The 19,884-nt window shown below is 45.5% G+C and overlaps 1 protein-coding gene across 1 annotated transcript in view; it reads right to left on the bottom strand.

Annotated features, from left to right (window-relative positions):
* The window catches only part of SCGN (secretagogin, EF-hand calcium binding protein), a 30,180-nt gene extending 10,581 nt beyond the window's left edge, over positions 1-19,599 (bottom strand). The window contains exons 1-6 of the mRNA XM_030011955.1: positions 19,465-19,599; positions 18,742-18,812; positions 6,673-6,765; positions 6,011-6,100; positions 5,010-5,066; positions 4,026-4,103 (exon numbers count right to left, since the gene is read on the bottom strand). Of these exons, the coding sequence (XP_029867815.1) occupies positions 4,026-4,103; positions 5,010-5,066; positions 6,011-6,100; positions 6,673-6,765; positions 18,742-18,812; positions 19,465-19,537 (462 nt within the window). The 5' untranslated portion in view covers positions 19,538-19,599. The remainder of the gene's footprint in view (positions 1-4,025; positions 4,104-5,009; positions 5,067-6,010; positions 6,101-6,672; positions 6,766-18,741; positions 18,813-19,464) is intronic.
* Positions 19,600-19,884: the final 285 nt, after the last annotated feature.

The raw sequence follows: 19,884 nt of genomic DNA, 5'->3' as shown, positions 1-19,884 counted from the left end.
GTTCACTTACACTATTGCCTCTCTAGAATTTTAGCATGTGGTGGGCAAAGATGTTATGCTGGCTTGAGGGGGTTTATCCTTTACATTTTGCTAAAATATAATAATGCTCAAACTAAAGGACTTTTATACGCTCAGTCTGACATTATCAACATAAGGCAATGCAAAAAGTGAATGCCAGTGTTGCAGGAGTGACTGTTTCAGCAGTATATATAACTTAATTTGCTGAAGTTTGCCTCAGTAATGACCTTGCCCTGCATGTGGCTAGTAGACGTTGGGATTACAAACTAGAAGTAGCATGCTGCTATCCGGGAAGCTATGAGCTATCAGTGTTTCTATGAACAAGGCAATAGCATATGCCAAGATGCAAAAGTTGAGTGAGAATTTTGTTCTTACCAAACAAAACAGTATGAATACTTAATTTCATCTGAAACTATGTCTTAATTCTAGTTCATGTTCTGGCATTTACAATATTCTGCTTAAGTACCCAGCTACGTGCATGCACAGTTATGGAAGCTGTCACTCATGACAAAATGTTGTCAAACACACGTGTGAGCTGGGTAGTCATGGGCTGAAACTTCACCAGGACCCAGTAGCCTAATAATATCTTGACTTTGGGGGCTGAGGGGAGGTTAGGAGGGATCGGGAAAGGTTGTTAGCACTACTGTCACCCTCCACAGCCTCCTTCTCATCATGAAGCACCAAGGGGGCAAATCTTCATTTCTCCAGCTTGTGTTACTTCAGGAAGGCGGAATATTCTCACCATGCTCTTAAAAACCTCCATTTTCAGCTATGCCCACCCTTTCTCCCGGAGCACACATTGCAGGACCGCTGGGGCATCTTCTCATGGCCCCGAGAGGCTCAGAGCAATGCAAGGCTTCGCTTCAGTCTCCGAGCACCTGCTCCCTGCCAGCAGCTCAGTCTATGCCCATGGGAAGGCGACAAACCTACAGAATCTTTTCAAGGATTTAGAACTGCACGTGACTCTGTATCTTCTCATGCAAGTGGGTGCATGTAAATAAATATTAATACACACTTAATGACTATTAATGCAAACACGCATATACATAGGCATGAAAACTAACAAGAACTGTGCCTGCAAAGGGGCTTCCTCAGCACAGGGTTGCTACTTTAATTCCCCCATGAAGAGTCTTGAGAACTCGGATGTTTTTCTTTCGTGACTTTCCCCAGTGGTTTTAGTGCTCTTTAAGATTTGATTTAGCAGACTCACAGGGCTTGTGCAATGCCAACGCGTTCACTACCTGTTTTCTTTCCAGGGGTTCATCACTCGTTCATCAAATCCCTGATCTGTATCAGTGTTCTCCGAAGAGAGGATGTCAAGGTCACAAGGAAACAGAATAGCCTCTTAAGAAATGTCTCCTAAGCAACCTGATAAAGTGATGTTACCTTCTAGAGACAACCAATCTCTTCCAAAAGACATACTTTCTCCCTCTTCCCAGCTTTTTTTTAATGTGGTGTAAGATCATTCATAGCAGCAAAAGTAAGTAGCAAGCATTTTGCATGCCCTGGTGGGTATGATGTCTGCTCACACCTCCCACAAGCTAAAGCTGCAAATACCCAACACAGAATCATAAATTGCCTTTTTTCTTTTCTTTTTCTCATGCCTGGGCTAGCTTCTTTAAAATGATAGTTTCTTTTTCCCTTTATCCCTATGTCCTGAAGGCTCTAGGGTCCACTCAGTATATCAGTAGCTGCTTAAGATGTGTGCAGCCGGCTATGGATGTACAGAAAAGAGAGCAGAGATCTGTAAATTCCTCTGGAGACGGATGGGTTTATAGCTCCTTAGGACACAGCTGATTTCAACTGAAGGTTATTACAGTGGCACTTGAAAGCCCTGAGTTGGGTAGACAGGCCACCCTGAGAGACCCTGTAGCTGTGTGCAGCAGAAACAGGTCCTTGTCCCAAAGACCTTGGGCTCTAAACAGATAAAAGCGTGGCAGCAAAGTAATAGGGGAGAGAAATACAAGTGTTTCCATTCTGCAGTAAAGGAATTGGTGCTGCTGGTTGCTGAAGATACACCAGAAAGTCTGCGAAAGCCTCAGGAATGAAATGTAAGGGCCACTGTCCACCAGTTTTCCCAGATGGTGGTGATGGTGGCAGAGTCCCATCAGGATTCTGCACTTCAGCAGCTCCCCGCTCCACACAGAAACCAGAGAGAAAGCAAAGAGCTCTCACTGCCCTGGGCCTTGACATCGTACCTTTGCTCTTGGCTCCTCGAGTCACTTCTCGCTTTTTAATCCAGCCCTGCAAATGTAAGACTGAATCTTTCTTCCCTACTTATAATTTTGCCCTCCTGCTTCAGATAAGTTCCCATGCAATCACTTCATGCAGCGTATCTGCTACTATAGAGATGCTGTTCATGTGGATACTTTGCTGAGACGTACAGAATTCATACCCTCTGTTTTACTACAGCATATCACAGGGTAAGATTATGTGTGTTGTAATTCCACCCTGCCTTAGGTCTTGGGATCAGGTGTGTTTGTAATCATCCTTGATCTTCAGTTTATAGCAAAGAATCGCAAGGAAAAAAAATCATCTGCCATATCCTTATTTTCTAATAACCATTAACATCCCTGATTCTTTCGGCATTGCAGCTTTGCAAACTTTTGTGCTCACGAGCCAGGTTTACATTTCAGATCGTAGATTTCCCCAGATATACAAAGCATCCCTTTCCCAGATCAAATCTTATCCTGTAACGTAGAGACTAAACTACCTCTCCAAAGATACAAAGCCAATCTATAAAAAACCATGGGAATAGAAACCAGACCTCCTGGCTGTCTGCCCTGGGCTGCATTGATATCTAGCTGTGTTGGGGCAGCGGAAATCGCAGATCTTTCTTGGGACATTATGGGAAAGGGAAAGGAGTTGAAAGAAATGAACCGCCCAATGTCTACAAGCTTCAGATCGCCTGTTCCCCAGTACCTGATCAGAGATTAGCCACTGGGGATGGAAACCTTAATGGAGCAGCATAAAAGCTATTTGCTACCTGCAAATACTACCAGAAAGATTTTTGTTCTAGCTGTAGCTTCTGGCGTTTTATTGTTTTCAAGCTCTGCCAGTTGGAAAATAATTTCTGTAGCTTGCATTCCTCTCCCTTCACTGTCCTATAAATATGAAAAAGAATCTACACTCTTCTGTAATGGTACAGTTTTTCACTTTGCTCTAAAGGGTCACATTTCTAGGCACAGATGCATCATGCATACATAACATGCTATTGCAAAATATGTGGAGAGCTCCTTGTTTGCTTGCATACCAAGCTGGTTTTTAGGTACAAACACAGATTTTGTGCCAAGAATCAAGGCAGTCCCATCTGAAAATCATTTAGAAAATTGCAATGGTAGCTGTCTGCTAGTGGAACTCAAATAATACCCTTGAGAATGACTTCAGAAATGAGCTTTTTTTTCTTTTCTTTTCTTGTTTTTAAATAGTTAGATATAATAAGTTGCTCTGAAATCCAGGTGACTGATGCTAAACTTACACCAAATATTATATTGCTGATTGCAGTACAAAACCTATAGTGTGATAAGGCAGGAGAAGAGTTGAAGCTTTCAACCTCCCAGTCTTTCAGGGAAGAAGGAGGGAGCCAGCAAGGCTTGATGAGCTTTGCAGAGCAGAAGAGCCGGATACTTGTGTGTCTTGGGAGCAAAAGGATTTGCTAGGAGGGAGGGAGGGAAGAAACTGGAGATGCGGCTGAGGCTGAACATACCCTGAAGAAGGATGCACCTCACCTATTTTTTAAAGGAGTTTATAACTCAGTTTGCTTTGGTGTAAAGTCGAGCTGTTTTCTCATAGGAAACAGTTCTACTGAAAACACAATATTTGAAATGCTCTTCACAGCCGATGTGCAGAGCAAAGAAACAGCAGCAGCATGTGCTAAATTTCCACAGGGATCTCCTGGAGAAGATACACCTTTTAAGAGGCCATTTATGGCCCTATGGACATTGACCCTGAAGGAGACTTTGAGGCAATACTATAATCTAAACAATTTTGACACTATCTTTTCTTACCATGGTATCAGTATATTCTTCCAGCTTTACTTCAGCAACCATCTTGTTATGCTGCAAAAAGAGATCTCGCAGGAAATCCTGTTGTAAGGAAAGAGACAAATTTTACTTTTAGAGTAAATTCAAGAAATAAGAGTATGAAATTAAATCCAAATTCAGCAGGGTTACATGAATCTAATTTCACATTCCTAATTAGTATTAATGTTGTCAGTTTCACATAAAGTTCACATTTTTTTAGGTGAAACATATTTTTTCAAATAAATTAGAAAATAACCAGATTTCCCCAGAGCAGGCATACTGGAATGAGCCATAATTAACTCACAAAATAAGCAAAAGATAACATAAGTCCTGCAATATTTGCTAACTGATCTCAAATCAAAATATTTGCCATTCAGCAAAACGCTTAAACATCCTCTTATGTTTTCGCTGGGCCACAGGCTGGAGCCACACACTGAGACGTCAGCGCAGGGTCTGCAGATGGACTTCTATGCCCGGCTGGCTCAAAGCGTTTGACTTACAGTTTCCGAACAGGCTTCTGCCTCAACAGCCTGAGCTTTAAAAAGAAATCAGCGTTCAGAAAATCTGCAGGCTCAGGAAGAGGTTGTGAAGAAATCCCATTAATAAAACACAACAGCTTTGGCTCTGTTTAGCTGGGAGAGAGGCACATGCACAAAGCCAAGGTGAGGCAGCGTTTGGGGGGCTCCTTGGGTGCTTGGGGGTCATCGAGACAAGTGAGGTCATGCGACAAGGCAAGAGGGAAGCACGACAGCAAGGACAACAGCAGAGCATCCTCCCTCCTGGCAGGGTCCCTGCAACCGTGTCTGAAAGCTGGAGGGTCCCCAGTCCTTAAACGTACTGTGAACAACCTAGAAATGCCACTTGGCAACTGCACAAAAAGGCAGCAAATTGGTAAAGCCAATGGAAAGGCTCCCATTGACATCAGTGAGCTGTAGACCAAGCCCAAAGAGACTCGTTAGAGTAACTTACTTTGAGCTCGCCAGCTGAAATAAATCCACTGCTATCAGCATCGTAACTGCGCCAGATCTGAATGGGGATAGATTGATACAATCACATAAATATTGCAGTTAATCATCTGCTCGGGTGATAGATCGTAAAGATTCAAATCAGGACTTCCATAATGAGCAAGCTGTTGCATTATCCAATATTTAATTAATTGTAGATGAAATAAAATAAACTTTCCACACAATAGCTTTTACTTGGATGTTATACATGTGACATGCTGCTACCACATACTTAATGCAGACACACTGTCTATAAAAGGAAGAAAAGACTAAGAAACCGCTCTGTGTTTCTTACCTAATTTGTACATGCAGCTCCTTTTATGGCCCTGAGTAAAAGTCAAGGCTGTACACAACTGGCTGTTGATCTGCAGAAGTCCCTAGTTTGGATGTGAAATAAAAGTTCCTGCAAGCAGCCTTGGAAAAATTGAAATTCTGTGCTGGGATACTTAGGGGCAGACATTGGAGGGAGGTTGGGCAAGGTTAAGGAAACATTATGGGCTTGTGCTCCTCAGTTGGCCCAACTTATGGAGATTTCCACTCCACGCCCTGCCAGGCTAATACTTCAGGATAAAATGGTGCTTAAAACATGCCTGGTCTGCCCTCTTGGTCCGTGCTATGCTGCAGGTGAGGAACTGCAGCTTTGGCTGTAGCTCCCAACAGGGCTGGATTTATCAGTGGGTAGGTACTACCCTAAGGTTTTGTCTCTGGTGGCACGACTGATAGGTGGCTGAGAGCACTTGCAAACTCTAATAAACTCTCTGGGTGCCCTTGGTCCAGTTCTAGCTACCACATCTCTGCTCTGCTGGTGTAAATAATGTTCAACCTTCTCTACCTGAACAGGTCAGAACGTGGTTTGCTTCCACAATACCCATGTATTTCCCATGCTATGTTCTACCGAGGGTGGAAGTGTACGTATTGAAGAAACTGTTAGTGTGCAAGGGGAAGAGGCAATGCAGGAATACAGACCCGCATGAATTCCACACTGTTGTCCAAGGGAGTTTCCCGTCGGAAAAGCAGCAGAAAGTTCTCATCATCCGGCAAGATCATATTTGCAAGCTGGAAAAAAAAAACACATTAAAAAAAACCCAAACCAAATGCAAACCATGAAAGTAAAGATAACACTGGGGTGGCTGCTGACCCAGTATGGGAAAATATAAGCTGGGCATGTTGCTGCCTTGGAAATAGACCCCAGACCAACAGATCCGGCTACTAACAGTAGTAGTACTAACAGTACTTCATGACTCACCTCCTTCCCACCCAAGCTCTGTCTTGCATATCTCCCAAGTCTGCTATAGGCCCTAAACATAGAATCGTAGAATGGCTTGGGTTGGAAGGGACCTTTAAAGTTCATCCCTGCAATGAGCAGGTACACCTTCAACTAGATCAGGTTGTTCAAACCCCCGTCCAACCTGATGTTGAATGCATCTACCACGTCTCTAGGCAACCTGTTCCAGTGTTTCACCACCCTCATCGTAAAAAATTTCTTTCTTCTATCTAGTCTGAATCTACCCTCCTTTAGTTTAAAACTGTTACTCCTTGTCCTATCGCTACAGGCCCTAAGAAAAAGTCTGTCCTAATTCTCTGTCTTTCTACAAAAGAAATCCTGGGCTGAGGTTGGGAAGAGATACCTCTTGGATTTGCAAGCGTCCATCTGTGGTGACATCGTAGGCAGACACGAATTGCTCCTTCATCCTCTGAACTTTTTCTTCTGTGATGGTGTTCTGCCATGGGGAAAACAACACACACATGAAAATTGCTGAGGGCACTAGAAGAGTCTCCCGGAGGAAATCTCCCCTCACTCACAGATAACCAGCAGGATCACTGCATCCTTACAATTGGGGATAGTGCTTCTAAAAGCCCACAAACACACCACCGTGGCTGAATTTTTGGAAATAAGTCCTATGCGTAGCTTTGTAGCAGCTAAGCTTTTGGTTGGAAGACCAGAATTTGGAGACCCCAAAATATTTCGGTGACACCTGCTTCTTTAGCCAACTGCTCCCACAATATGACTGGGGTTTGGTTTTGCTTGAGTGTGCTTTACAGCGGCTTCCACGCAGCTCATTTTCCACTTGTGCTTTTCAGGAAGGTGTCCTTATCCTTGAACTACATCTCTGTAGTTCATTAGATCATCAGCCTTGAAAGGTGTCAGTGGAGTTAGATTGTTGCTTACTATTGCCTGTCAACTGGTTCAAGACTTGGCACCAAGCCCTGTTGGTGTTTCTGGGTTAATAGCATGGAATTCCAAGCAATTCACATTCCCTTTGCATCTGCTCAAGCCCATAATCAATTTATACCTAGTGAGGAGTTTTCAGGACTTGTCAGGTTATACGTTTCGACAGGCATCGCTGTGACAGGTGAAATACAATGCTTAGGTTCATCAGGCATGATTTCTTTTTCTTAGCAGTAACCATTAGGGTATCTGGTCTGACTGGGCTACACAAAGCACAATTTCCCCACCCTGGGGAAAAGCTTCTGGTCAAATGAGCTTTGTGGCTGGGCTGGGAAGCTTACCGAGTTAATCTCACCCAAGCAATTAATGAAGTCCAACGTTACCCTCTGCACCTGCACTGAGCAGGTCCTGGCTCCTCTTCCAGTCCCGTGGGAGGTGGCCCTCTCCGGGAGAGGAGGGAGGGAGGAGGATAACCCAGACAGGCTCTTGGCATACCTTTGCAGCATTTTTTACAAGATAATAAATTAAGTTCTTCCCAGCCCCTGAAGAAAAGCCCTTCAAAGGTTTTATCACTTCTACGTCCAGGTGGACTTAGGCCTACAGCTGTGTCTTCTGGGTCTTCTAACCCAGTTTCTCATCCTTTCAGCTACTATTGCAGGCCCATCAGGTTGTACAATCCCTTTCTTAATACGGTGACGCAAGACCACGAGTGACTTTCTCAAATTTACTCAGTGCGTAGCTCAGTGCAGCCTACCTGGCTGTTCAGAGGCTAAGCAAATCTAAACCCCACTCTTAGGAAAGGACACAGTTGCCCTGTCCAGGCAGAGTGAACAGCGGGTGTGCACACTCTGCGTGATGCCCTGGATGTTACGTGTCCAAGCCTCAGATAATTCGCTGCCTTATGTGCTCCTTTAGGCCGTGATTCTGCAAAGCATGGACTGGAACAGCAATTGTGCTCTTCCGCAAAAAGTTGCACGGGGTAGAAGGAGATCTTTCTGTAAGGTTTGTCACCTCTGAGCAGAGTAATATGGCCGGGCTGCAGTCTCAGCAACTGCAGCTCACGTTCTCACTTCGGATGGGTATTTGAAACCACCACCCTGGAAACTGAACATGCCTCACACCCCAAAACTTCCTTGGCCGTACCCACATTCAGCAGTAGCCAGCTGACGATAGCAATTTCCAGCTCCTCTCTAGCAGTACTGCTGCAGAGCCTTTGCTCAGCAGCAGCTGCCACAGTCGGTGTCAGAGGCGTAGAAACACACTAGGATGTCACAGATGAGGTAAGCAAGAAGAAAATGAGATCTCTTTGGCCTATGCTCATTAAGCTAAGGTCTACCTTTGCACCCACTTTGCCACCACCTTTCCCCATGTGTTTAGACGTGACTGCTATTTCCCAAAAGCTTTAATTTGCTGCCAGTAATAACAGAAAAAAGATCTCTATAGGTGGATGGATAGGCAGATAGTATGAGTGATAATTTATGACATAATTTAATTTCCCTTAACCTTATTTCAGAGCAGCCTCAGAGCTCATGAGCACTTACCTGCACAAAGTCATTTTGGGCTTACAGAGAAATCTTTAATAGCACTGTCAGTGCAGAGGATCCTACACTGGAATCAGGGGAGAAAGAGTTAATTGGCTTTGATTTATAAATGTCAAGTCAAAACAACCTAGAGGGAGCTCTGCTTAGAACAAGTGAAACTCTTTGATCTCTCCACTATCTAGGGTAATACAGGACTAGGATGTGCCAGATGATGGAAAGTTTGGGAATCTGGGAGTGGGAATGGGAGGACAGGGGCAGACACATGGATCTTTGTAGGGCAGGTTGAGTGCATCCCCTGGGGCGCATCCTTGGGTTGCAAACCCGAGGGCTGGCAGCTCCCAGTTAGGGGATGAATCACCCAGCAGCGATCCCACAGGGATGTGCCCGAGGTGGCCTGCCGTTGGGTCCCAGGGCATGGCTGGAGGATCCATCCCCGCGGTGGTTGCCAGCAAGCCCTGCGGGCTTCGTGGCTGGGTGCCCGCACCACTGCCCTGGGTGGTCCTCACTGCTGGGGCCCCCAGGTGCGGGCATCGGGGGCACAGCACACCACTGAACACAAACGTGGAGTTTTCTTTCCCTTGGGCATTATAACTCGCCTTCGTGCTATTTAAATTGCCTTCTGACGGCACCTTGACGCTTTGAGACACCTCCCAGGAGTTAGGCAAGCCTATCAGTTGCCGACTTCAATAGGCTTGCAAAGTACTCTGAAATTATCCTCCTCCGTGCCCAGTAGGATAAGTTATTTCTGAAACGATAATCATAGCTGATATTTGAAAAGTGCGCTGTGGAGTTCAGACTAGTCATTTGTTAAGAAAGCTTACTGCTTAACTTTGTGTCAGCTATTAACCACCACTTCATGGAGCTTTGTGTAGCAGGAACATTGTTATCTGCATAACAATAGGACTGCCTCTTTTTTTTATTTTTAACTGATTTAAACTGTGGGATACATCAAGTAAATACCTGAAATACTTATAATATTTACATAGCTCCAACTGCTTTTAGTCCAATGGGTTACACTGCAGTGGATTTTTTTAAATTGGACAATCTCTCTCTGTTCATAAATATTCTACTTATGAAACACAAGTGGTAATGGATCTACTAAAACCCAACCTTTAGTCCCAAAGAATAAAAGCAAACTAAAAGGTACTGCACAAACTGGCTTTCCCAAGATACGCGCTCAAGGCAAAATTATTTGTATATTACAAATTTTTACGCTGAGAATGATACACCTTGGTTTATGACCATTAGGTTTCAAAGGTGACCTTTATGTTTACCAAAAAAAACCCCAATCCCAGAAGATTAAAAAAAAAAATTAATCAAATAAGCCATGCCAGTTCCAAGCAGAAACCAAGGTTGGGAGACCCGGTCTCCAAGATCAACCTACTCATGGTGCAGACCAGTAGCTTGCTCTGGTTGCCTTTCCATTCCAAAAACATTCAAATAGTTGGAAAAAACCTCGCACATAATCTGCATGATTTGTTCCCTTTGTCCAAGCAATGACATGAACTGCAGACTCCTGCTGTATTTGCTGACTCTGTAATCCGATTTTGGAGGCTGCAGGGCAGAGCCAGGACAGTGGGGCAGATGGCTGGAGTTGCCAATCCTTCCCCGAAGGCTTAGGGAGCAAGTTCAATTCTCTGGCTTGCTTAGATCTTGTTCGCGTATGGTTTTGCCTCCAAATCAGGGCTGCAGCATTGCTACAGCAAGGCAGAGGTACTGGGAAGCTTGTGTGTGGTTCAGCGCTCAGCATGCCTAGACAAGAGCATGCTCCAGAAACAGAGGGAGAAGAGTATTTGGGCAAAAGTACTGTCTATGCAATAGTCCAGGATTTATGGAGCTGAGGCAGGATTTTACTAGCCAAACGTGTTGTCCCTGGTATTATTTGTACTGGTGCAATGTCCTGGCAGCCCTAGGAAGGCTTCAGGAGGGGACGCCCCTGCTGGGGCTCCAAGCTCTGCTCCAAAGAAAGGAGACGGACAGAGACAAATAGCAAGCAAAGCCAGTCAGCGGGGAAATTAAAGAGAGACAATATGGAGACTATTAAATTTTTTAAAAGCCTTGTAGATATAGCAACCAATTACAGTCATGTAAACATGTTAAGCAGATTTTTTTTTTTCAATAGCATCGGTGGTTTGTACAGACAAGATTCAGGTATTCCTAAAAGGGACAAAATAACTATTCACAGGTAAGAAATTACAGTCGAAGCGGTTTCTGCGAGCACAGCCTGGGCAGGGAACCAGCAACCAGCCGGCGGTGTGAGAGGGCATCTCTCACCCAACGCTGGGGCCGGGGCTGGTTTGGGGGTACGGGGACCCCCTCGCTGCCTCGGCCGCCCTGCGATGAGGTTGCTGAGGGGAGGCCAAAGGTAAAATCTTGGCAGCTCACTGGTCGAGAGGCCTGATTTTTTTATTCTCTGCCTTTGGGCTCCTACAAATATTTCCTTGCCTCCCAGATGGGGGCAAGTCCTGCGATAGAGGCAGAAAGATGAGGAGAGCAAGAAGGGGGGGACATCCAGGCGGGCGCATGCAGGGACGTACGGCGTTTACAGGGAAACACAGGTGCTGCGCCGAGGGCTACGGCCACCGGCTTCCTGGGGAAGTTTGTTTTTCCCTCCTTCCCTTTAATTATTAACTCGCTGTTCAACTACAGATTGCAACAAGCAGGAAAGACTAGAAGCCAAACACGCTCTGCTTGCAAATGCCTCAGGCTCACGCTTCGTTTGTTCAAATGCTACGAATTACAGGAGGGGTAATAAAAAAAAAAAAAAAAAAATACACCACCTTTCTGCTCTGGAAAGCAACTGTACAAATAGCGCAATACAAATTCGTGCCTCTTGTCTCTATCATCTGGGACAGGGGGAAATGGCTTTGTGGCAAGTAATGGCTGTAGCTGAGCCCAGCTTTTTTTATCAGAGCTAATGCTGTCTTGACTGGGTCGCCTGTCTCAAGCAGCAGATCCCTCCTCAGTTTCAAAGGTTTGCAAAGCTTTCTGAAGTGTTCACTACTTGGGCTAGAATTTTGCAGACTTGTTGCATCCTTTCTGGTAGCTGTCTGTATGGGGAGGCCTTTCTTGTCATCTCTTGTTTTCCCTGCTGCAATGCACCTCTCTGAGTTAATCAAGAAGTAATAGCCCTAATTGACAGAGGAGCACAATTTCCCCTGAATTGCTGCCTACTTAAGGCAGAAACAGCTATAGAGATGCTCATGTTTAGCATCAGTCAACATTGTAATGAAGAGGATTCCCTGCCACAGTCTGGAAAACATACCTGAACTAGGACCTGCCTCCAGTTTTGCTCAGGGTTGGACTGAGGAAGAGTGTGGTTGCTAGGAGAGCAAGTACTTGGCAAGAAAGGGTCCTGCAGCAGAGGTAAACCCCCAGCAATATCTTCCTGATGCTCATTTAAGGGAAAAAAAACCCCAACCCTCTGCTAATTTCCATGAAATACGATCTTCATCGGACTATAATGATGATGGGAGCTAGCCTGGAATGGAGAGATGCTTTAACCCCTTTTCAGGTTGCTCCATAGGAGTTGTCAAGCTTCAGCTGCCCTGGTCCCTCACAGGTTGGATGCTGCGTGGTTTCCAAGAGCTGCTGCATATTCTCACTGTGCAGTCAAGGAAGAAATCCTTACTACGTACCATGAGGAGAAGGCCATGTCCTTTTTGTCCTCATAAAAGCACACAGTTTAAAATATTGCTATGGCTTTGTTCATACATTTCTCGGGGTTAAGGAGTAAATGTCTTACTATGGATGCTCTTCCACAGAGTTTTGCAGAGAAAAGCTTCTATGCTTCACGTTGCCATAACAAATTAATTTTCTGCTTTCGCCTTTCCATGTCCAGTCTTCGTCTTCCCTTTTGCAAAAACCCTTTAGAAGTATTTAGCATCACAAAGGTAATCTTGGTTTTAATACTGTTTGTAATAATGGAAAGAGCATGCTCACATTTTTTTTTTTCTGTTCTCCACAGCATTTAATTTCTTTGTCATGGTTTGTTATGATGCTTTGGAAACCTGGCTGTAATCTGTCTTCTTTGTTAACCCATTCCTTTTATATTGTTGTACTCTTTGCCTTGTGCTGTCTAATTAAATTTTTGCTCCTTAAGGGATCCATGTGCTTGGCAGCAGCTTGCCTTGATGAAAACACAACTATGAGTCATTTGTTTTGGGGGGTAAAAAGTGAATGTATGGAGCAGTGTGGAGCCTTTCCTACTTGATGAAAGAGGACGTCTCATTTAATTCGTGCTGATCAAGACAGTCTTGTCATAAATTGATTATTTTTTTTTTCCTCCTTGACATGATTTTTGGAAGCAAGCCACAGTATTGATAAGGGTACGAAAGGCAAGAAGAAACTAAATATAAGTGAACATTATAGCCTGTTTCTTGAAAAAAAAATGAGGCTTATCTGAAAATGCTGGCTTGAGCACATGTTTCTCCTAACAACGTTTCAGCCAAATTTGATAGAAGGGCAAAGGATTCCAGCGATATCAAGTTCCTACAAGATCTATGAAAATAAATTATGTCTGCCAAGAAGGCTAGTTGGAAAACAAACTCAACAACTATTACCATGCCAAAAGCCACACAGTACAGACAGGAGGCCAGCAAAGACCAGATGAGACATCAGTAACGTACACTTTGACCTTAGAAGAAGAACCTTTTTTTTGGCCAAACATTTCTTCTTTAAATCCCGTAGCATTAAAAAAATGAATCACACGAATGACTTCATTTCATCCATGCAGCTGCACGTTGGATTGCCTGCATTAGCGTGGGATTTCACCCTGCAGCTCCTGGGCCAACTTCTCATTTGGACCAATCTTGCTTACTTAACTGTAGTGCTATCACTTGAGAATTTGGCCCTGTATTTTGGTTAGGATTTACTGTAATCCTGCATGCTACAATAGATGAGCGCTTATCCTGTCATCCCATGTTGTGTTTTGGTTCTTTTTTTAGCTCTCATCAGCACATATGTGGGAAATATTTTTTCACATAGTAGACATCAGCATCCAACAAAGGCTATTACAGCCTTCCCTGTGCCATCACGGTTTTGTTGTTAGGCTTTGGAGAGGTTCTTTGTTCTGCCCTTTCTGCTAGGCTGAAAGTTTTTTGACATGTCTTTGGGCAATGAAAACACATCATGTCTGTTTTTTCTCATAGGCGTGTTGAGTTTGCATTTAGAGATACTTTCAGGCACTTGCAGTGCCCTGCCTTAATGTGCAGGAACAGGAATAGGACCTGGTCAGACTAATCAAGGCTGACAAAACCCACACCTAAAGAAACAGCTGTATTTGGCAATAATCAGAATCATAGAATTGTTTGGGTTGGAAGAGACCTTAAAGATCATGTAGTTCCAACTCCCCCTGCTATGGGCAGGGACACCTTCCACTAGACCAGGTTGCTCAAAGCCCCATCCAACCTGGCCTTGAACACTGCCAGGGATGGGGCATCCACAGCCTCTCTGGGCAACCTGTTCCACTGCCTCACCACCCTCACAGGGAAGAATGTCTTCCTCATGTCTAAACAATCAGGATCGACTCAGGGTTTAGACTTCTGAATTAGTCTGAAGGAGGATGCAAGATGAATGCTTTCTGCTAGGGGTCTTCTTGCTGTTGACCTGCTGCTCACCAGACACCTGGTCTGTGATCCTGGGTCTCTTAGGGCGGCAAAACATAGGGGAAGTCTGCTTTGGATGGCTTGGAGGCTGGCTGATATTTTGGCCATTAAACTTTGTTTGAATGACTAGCTGCTGCATTTCTGACCATACTAAGTTAAACACCTAATTTCCATAGACAATACATCGTGCAAAGCAAGGATGAAGTGCAAGAGTAGCTGGAGGCTGCTCATCTTCTTTGGAAGTAAAAAGCAAAGACAAATCCTTTAAGGCTATTCAGGGTGAGCTCCTGAAGATTAATTTCAGTCCCTTTCAGTCATAACTATCCAAATCAAAACTATGGTTTGGGGGCAGGGGCATTATAACAAGGCTCATACCTGTCTTGCCTGATCAAACTTACACTTCAAAAATTTTTACACGTGGTCACTTACAGACTTACAGTTAGGTGAGGGCAACTGACTTTTATCTGAAAGTCTTCTGTCTAATTTTAGTACAATTTAAGCAAAGTGAAGTACCTTTCTGTGAAAGCCCTGCAAGCATAAGGGCAATGTGCATTTCCTTCTGTATCTGCCCAGACATCATTGGTTTTATAGAAACTTTCAGTAATCCAAACCCCAAATTTATAGCCATTCATCTATAAAACTCTTCTTGCCTAATTATTATGAGACGATACATAGAGCTTCATTAAAACTATAGCAAAGAGCAAGCAAGGAAGATGCTGAATGATCTCTATACTGATAAAGAAAGATGTACAGCACTATAAGAGAGAAAGGCAGGGGCTGCACTTCCTGTTCCAATAAAATTACTTCTTCAGTGCTGAAAGAAACTGTCCTTTCCACTAAGTTTTCACCTCAGTATAAAACCTTTTAGAAAATGCATAGAAAGGTGGCCATAATGTAGAAGAAAGAGGTTTATGAGTGAGCGGGAGAGAGCACAGGCAGCTCACAGCAGCCATGCAGCAGCAGGTTGGAAGCTGGAGGCTCAAATGGTTAGAGAGAAGTCATAGGAGTAATAATGGCAGCAGAAGGGTAATGCCAGCAGTTCACAGATCTGTGCTGGTGCGTGGCTGAATTATCCTCGATTCTGCCTCATATCCCCCAAACAAACCAAATCACAGAAGCCCCTCCAGCTGATGGAGAATTTATATAAACTTTAGTGTCATAAATCACTGAAGCCTTATGGATATGTAACACGCATGTGGAAATTGAAGGCATTTTCTTTAGAATGGAATGGAATGGAATAGAATATTTCAGTTGGAAGGGACCTAAACCAATCATCTAGTCCAACTGCCTGACCACTTCAGGGCTGACCAAGAGTTAAAGCATGTTATTAAGGACATTGCCCAATGCCTCCAGCAATTGCCCGTTGCTGGAGGAGGAGGGACAGAAAGCAGCATCTGGAATTTGGGTCGGTTTACTGTAGGTCTACCTTCATTGCAAAGTTTTCCCTTTCCCCCCTCCAAATTCTTGATGGTTCAATAAAAGATGATGAATTAGCCTCCCTCCCTGGATGGTATTTCAAGTTTCCTTCCTCGGTCAGAGCTGTCAGGAAGAGCTGTGCCTCTCAGCTTCCCGACGGGCTCCCTTTTGCATTGTTTTCCCAGCTGCTCCCATCCCCTGGCATTTAGTGTCAGCTGGGGATGCTGCAGAGTAGCTGGGAAGAAAAACAGAGCTGAAGGAGTACAGTGGTCATTAAGAAAAATAACAGCTTAGAGAGTGCAGGCTGAAAAAATATAATTATGAAGCCATTCGCTATTCAAGCAGAGACAACTTCCAGTGCTGATAACATTGTTTATCATTTGTATAGCACTTCAGACACAGTCACTAATTAATCCTTGTGACACATCTGGAAGTTATGCCAGTGTATTACAGTCTCCCTCTTTTACTGTGCAAGGAAACAGACGTTAAGGGCCCAAAGAAGAAGTAAAGGTCAAAACGAGCTCAGTCCCAGCTCACTGCTTGTATCATGAAGGACACTTTCTTTCTGAAGGATGGTGAAAACCAGTGCAAAGGGGATCCTTTACCCCTCTCACTATAACGATAAGCCTGTATAACACAAATCATGGGAAAGGGAGAAAAATGGCTCAATACTGTTAGACAAACATATTGTACAAAGGTAGTAGAGAGCTTGCTTTAATCCAGCGCTGCAGGCGATCCCCACACCTAGGCTCCCAGCCCCCCAGGACAAAGCTCCCCTTCGGTTTTCTGCCACCGAGGCAGTCTGCTCTGCCTGCTGGATAGGAGACCGTTTTGTCCCTACACAACCATGAGAACCAAAATCAGACTGCTGGCAAAGGGGAACAAGGCAACACATCAGGGTAGTACTACTTGAGCAGAAATACTGCCAAAAATAGGCAAGAAAACCAGGGGAGAAGATCGAAACCACTTGAGAGCCTGTTTGAGCACGCTGGCAGTTAGTGAGCGCTGTCTTCTAGAATTAGCCTATTTCTTCTGTTTAATATGGAGAGGAGGAGTTGGTTCTTTTCTTTGTTCAATTTGTTAAGATTTTTCTTTTAATAGCAAAACCCAGACAGCAGAACCAAAGGAGATACAAGCTAGATGAGGGTGCTGGTTTAAGCTGGAGCCATCTGAGCAATGACTTTTGGCAATCAGTGAAACTGTTCTCGATTTCTTGAAGCAGAACCGTTCAGTGCTAGAACACCCTCATTTTGCGTGTTCTGTGTGCTGATACCTAACACAGTATAACAGAGTTCACGTCGATATCAGCAAGACCACAAAACCTGCTATAACACAGCGGGTTTGCAACCCAGCTGGTGTGATGCTGTCTCCAAAATCTCATGGGAGGGATGAGTAAGGGCAGCTATGGGCGAGAGCGGGGCTGGGAGTTTCCTCTTGACCTCTCATCATTAGGAAGCTGCCTGCAGCATGAGATCCCTGGCTAAACCTCGGTTTTATCACCAGCTACAGCTCACTCTAGGGAGCCCACCTTGGAGGTCCCTTGCTTCAGCGACCCGCTGCAGCGTCGAGCTCTGCGGCCTCATTTTAAGCCTCCCCTTCAAGACCTCGCGTTTGCTGTCACTGCGTTCATTTGAGCATGCGTTGCTCTGGTGTTTCAATACCCCAAAACAAGCAGCTCCCAATTTCATCTTTTGTTCCTGGGTAAACGATCATGAGCTTTTCAATTTCTCTTCAGGTCAGTTTTTCTGTGTCCCTAATGATTCTTAGTGCTTATTGTTGAATCTTTTTTGATTTGCTTTGAAGTCTTTTTACGTGCCTATCTGTTCATCTAACCATCCATGCTCTAGAAAGACATTTCTGCAGAAACTGTCGATATTTTGATCCAAATCTACTTGCAAATTAAACAAAAACATGCTTGAAAAATTATTCACAGCTTCTATTTTTTTATTGCAGCCCCAAAGATCCAAGAATCCTAATTAGCTTGTCAGTATAATTCTGATTTTACACTTGATACTCATGAATTTATGCCTTTTATCAGCTACCTTTTCCCTTTTTGTTAATTACTTTTTGCTTAAAGGAATTGTTTCATCTCTGGTTTTTGGCACACCCTCCCCTTTCATTTGGAAGATGCTTACTCATTTTCTCTTCCTAGTTGGGCGCATGCTGTGTAGCAAAAATATTAAGCCCGTTATCAGAAGATATTCTCAGAATATACTTCTGAGCAGCTGACCTGAGTGGTAGGATTTCTCCTTCACTGATGGCAACAGTCAAAGGCAACGCATGACCTGGAGCTAAGGAAACCAGCCCCTGTAAGTTGTTGTGCAACTTCTGGTAGAACTGGGATGCAGAGAGTGAGAGAGGGGAAATGCTGGCAAAAATAGGAGAGGAAACCAGGGGAGAATCCCAGAAACACGAGAGCCAGGTCTTGACCTTATGAGCAACAGAATAGATTCTTGCTTGGTTTCTAGCCATTTTCAGCAATAGAGACATACGTCTTCTTCCTAAGCACCATTTAAAATAAATGACAGCATATTTGTTAAAAACTGACCTTGGAAAGAAACCTATCATATTAACAAAACTAATCAGCACTTGCTTGAATACATCAGGACCCTTGTCCTCCCGCTCGCCCTGCCAGACTGTGTGCCGGTACTTTTTCATTTGTTTCTATTCAATGGCAGTAAATGACTTTCTCTCCATGCTTCCAACCAGCCCCTTCGGCTGGTGCCAACTGCAATCTCACCGTGACAGCAGCTGTTGGACTGAAAGCAACTGATCAAACTTCTCAGGTGATTGCACTTGTTGTCATACCTGCTTAAATGCCACCTTGTTGCCAAGAGAAAAGCTCTTTGCCTCGGGGATTGCTAAGGAGGCTAGCAATCAGAGAACAACAAATACAAATCACCTCTCAGCATAACGACCCTTTTGCTTGGACTTGATGCACAACTAACGCAGCGCAGTACTTACTTCTGGTCCCAGTTTCTCCAGGAGGTGATGAAAAAAACTGTCGAGCTCCTTCCCTTCTATGTAACCGTTGTCTAAAGAAAAGTCAAATATATTAATGGTCAGGCGGCACTGCCTGAGCTCTGGGAAACCATGTCGTGGGCTGCATGGTAGGGGTCTCAGCTGGGGGCCCTGCCTGCCCCCTCGGGGGGTTTCCTATTCAATTTGATCAGTTCACATCGACGTGGGTGCTGGGCACGGCGTTGCAGAGCAACCTTAGGAGTTTTCCTTACAGAAAACTTTTCAGGAAAAAATTCCCACAAACCGGGACCGCGAGGGGGAACGGCAGAAAGGAACGGGGAGGTGATGAAAAGGCACCAATTTTGGAGTGAAAAGGGGGATTTTCAGACCCGAGATCAGGGCACGATGGGGAGGAAGAGCGGGGCTCCGAAACACCCGCAGCACCCCGTGGGCGTGAAGCTCGGATGCGTCGGCAGGCACCCATCCGCGTGTGCGACAGCCCAGGCACCCCACACCCCCCCCCCCCCCCCACCTCGCGTGTCACCCACCCACCCACCCCAGCACCCACGCGCACAGCACCCACCCGCCTGGGCACCCTCTAAGCGGCACCCACCCAGCCGGGCACCCACCCGCCCGCCCAGCAGACACCCCCTGCGTGGGTGTCCGTCCCCCCCCCCCCCCCCCCACGCGTGTTTCCCCCCCCCGTCCCCGGCCGACCCCACTTGCCGTCGGCGTCGCAGCGCCGCCAGGCGCCGAGGAAGGCAGCGGCGTCGAGGCGGCCGGCGGGGCCGCTCTCCATGGTGCTGACGGCGGCTCCCGCTCACCCTCACCCCCGCGCAAACCCCGCGCAAACCCCGCGCAAACCCCGCGCAAACCCCGCGCAAACCCCGCGCAGGCTCTGCCCGCGGTCCGCCGGCGGTCCCGGCTTTGAGGGCGCCGGCTCCGCCCCGGGGGCGGCCCCGTGGGGGAGCGCGGAGAGGAAGGGGTGGGGAAGACACACACACACACACACACACACACCCTCCCCGGCCACGCGTGAGGGTCGGTCCCGTGGGGACCGTCTCATCTACGCCCGCCACAGACCGGCTCTTCGAAAGAGCCGTGCGCCGTTCGCAGGCAGCCTTAAAAGTTTTAAAACTCCCCCCG

Source organism: Aquila chrysaetos, chromosome 4 (genome assembly GCF_900496995.4).
Source record: "Aquila chrysaetos chrysaetos chromosome 4, bAquChr1.4, whole genome shotgun sequence".
Classification (NCBI taxonomy): Eukaryota; Metazoa; Chordata; class Aves; order Accipitriformes; family Accipitridae; genus Aquila; species Aquila chrysaetos.
The sequence above is the reverse complement of the archived record's forward strand: the minus strand, read 5'-3'. Positions and strand labels throughout refer to the sequence as shown.